The sequence below is a fragment of the Diabrotica undecimpunctata genome, chromosome 11, assembly GCF_040954645.1.
Source record: "Diabrotica undecimpunctata isolate CICGRU chromosome 11, icDiaUnde3, whole genome shotgun sequence".
In the NCBI taxonomy this organism is placed as follows: domain Eukaryota; kingdom Metazoa; phylum Arthropoda; class Insecta; order Coleoptera; family Chrysomelidae; genus Diabrotica; species Diabrotica undecimpunctata.
In genome coordinates, this window is record NC_092813.1 from 7,143,487 (window position 1) to 7,145,058 (window position 1,572).

General features: G+C 29.7%; 1 protein-coding gene across 1 annotated transcript; it reads right to left on the reverse strand.

Moving 5' to 3' along the window:
- Positions 1-311: 311 nt before the first annotated feature.
- Positions 312-1,272, reverse strand: LOC140452621 (uncharacterized). Its single transcript, XM_072546941.1, has 5 exons — positions 1,084-1,272; positions 845-1,009; positions 680-769; positions 549-611; positions 312-494 (listed from the first exon to the last, which is right to left on the reverse strand). Exons 1-5 carry the CDS (start codon positions 1,270-1,272, stop codon positions 312-314), a joined length of 690 nt encoding a protein of 229 aa, XP_072403042.1.
- Positions 1,273-1,572: the final 300 nt, after the last annotated feature.

The window sequence follows — 1,572 nt, forward strand, 5'->3', positions numbered from 1 at the left end:
TTTAAATTTACATTGACTAGGTTAGATATATATGTGTGTTTCATAATAGTTATAATAAAGATAATTTAAAAAAGTACTTACAAGCTAATTCTTTGAGAACCGCGATAAAAACCCTATATATTATATTATTAAAAATACTCATTGCTCATCATTCAAACAAAAAATACATCATAACAATATATATATATATATATATATATATATATATATATATATATATATATATATATATATATATAAGGATAAAACTAAGCACAAAAATAAAATACATTAAAAAAACAGAAATTAAACACAAAAAATTAATTATACTTTCACCTTTTTGCCACTAGTTCTGCTAATGAATTGGCAATTGATGACATGCTTTTGTTAAGCTCCCTTAACTCTAATTTTATTTCCTTTAATTCAGTCAAGCTCTCCTGCATTAGCTCATTCTCAACATCTTGTATTTTCCTTTTTTTTGGATGGGGAAGTTTAGAATATCCATGGTCAGAAGCCTGTAAAAAATATTTACATGATGACTTGATATAGGTGCATGTATCAGATCTTACCTCTATAGATTTATGTTTAAATTCAGAAAATTTAGATGTCTGAATACTACTTGTAGAAGCAACCTATAAAAAATATTGAAAATTTATTAGTGAAATAATATGACTTAAGTATGTAGTATGTAGTTACATACCGGTAAATGGATAGGTGTGTCTTCCAAACTATTCTGTGGGAAAATATCTTTAGAGGTGGATAGGAAATCATCTTCACTGGTAGATGGAATCTGAAATTTTTTTGAATATTTACTATATATAATAAATAAATAACAGACTTAATTAAACATGTGACTGATACATACTCCACACTCAGATACACTGACTCCTTCATAAAATGTTTTTCCTAATATATTGACAACCCGTTCCTCTAGTTGGTTTAGTTCGGGCTTCACTTTTGGCCCTCCACCAGTGGCTGCAATATCTTGTTTTTTCGCAGAAGCCTTCCTTTTAATCGAGTATTTAATATCCTACCAAGTCTATAGTAAAAAAATACAGAAAAATAATTAATGGAAAAACCATACTTTGATATATTTAATCTAACCTTTTGCCATTTCTCAACAGGCTTACTTCCTTCACCAAGTGAATTTAATAGTTGAGCAAGCTCTTCCCAAAGTTTTCTTTGAATTATTCTTCCAGTGGGGCCAGAAAACTGTCCTTTTGCAAATTCTTTATGCTGCTCCATAAACTCTAAAAGGACGTTCCAATGACCCTCTGTTAATTTAAAAGACATGATAATTATTAAAGTACAAGAAAAGTACAGAAGATAAACGTTAATGGTAAACCCAAGAAAATTTTTAATTTAACGAATTTTTATTATGTCGCTGTCAAACTCAGAACAGAACAAATAGATTCGAATTTTAGAAGACTGAAAGAGAGTATATTTAAAAAGAGACACTAACATCGAATTGGCAATTCGATAGCGCTGTAGGTATCGTATGGTTTCTTCCAGTTGAGTCGATACGAAAACGTGACGAAAGTTGTTCGTAATCACTCCCTTCGGAAAAACATGGCGGATACGATTCGTATCGAA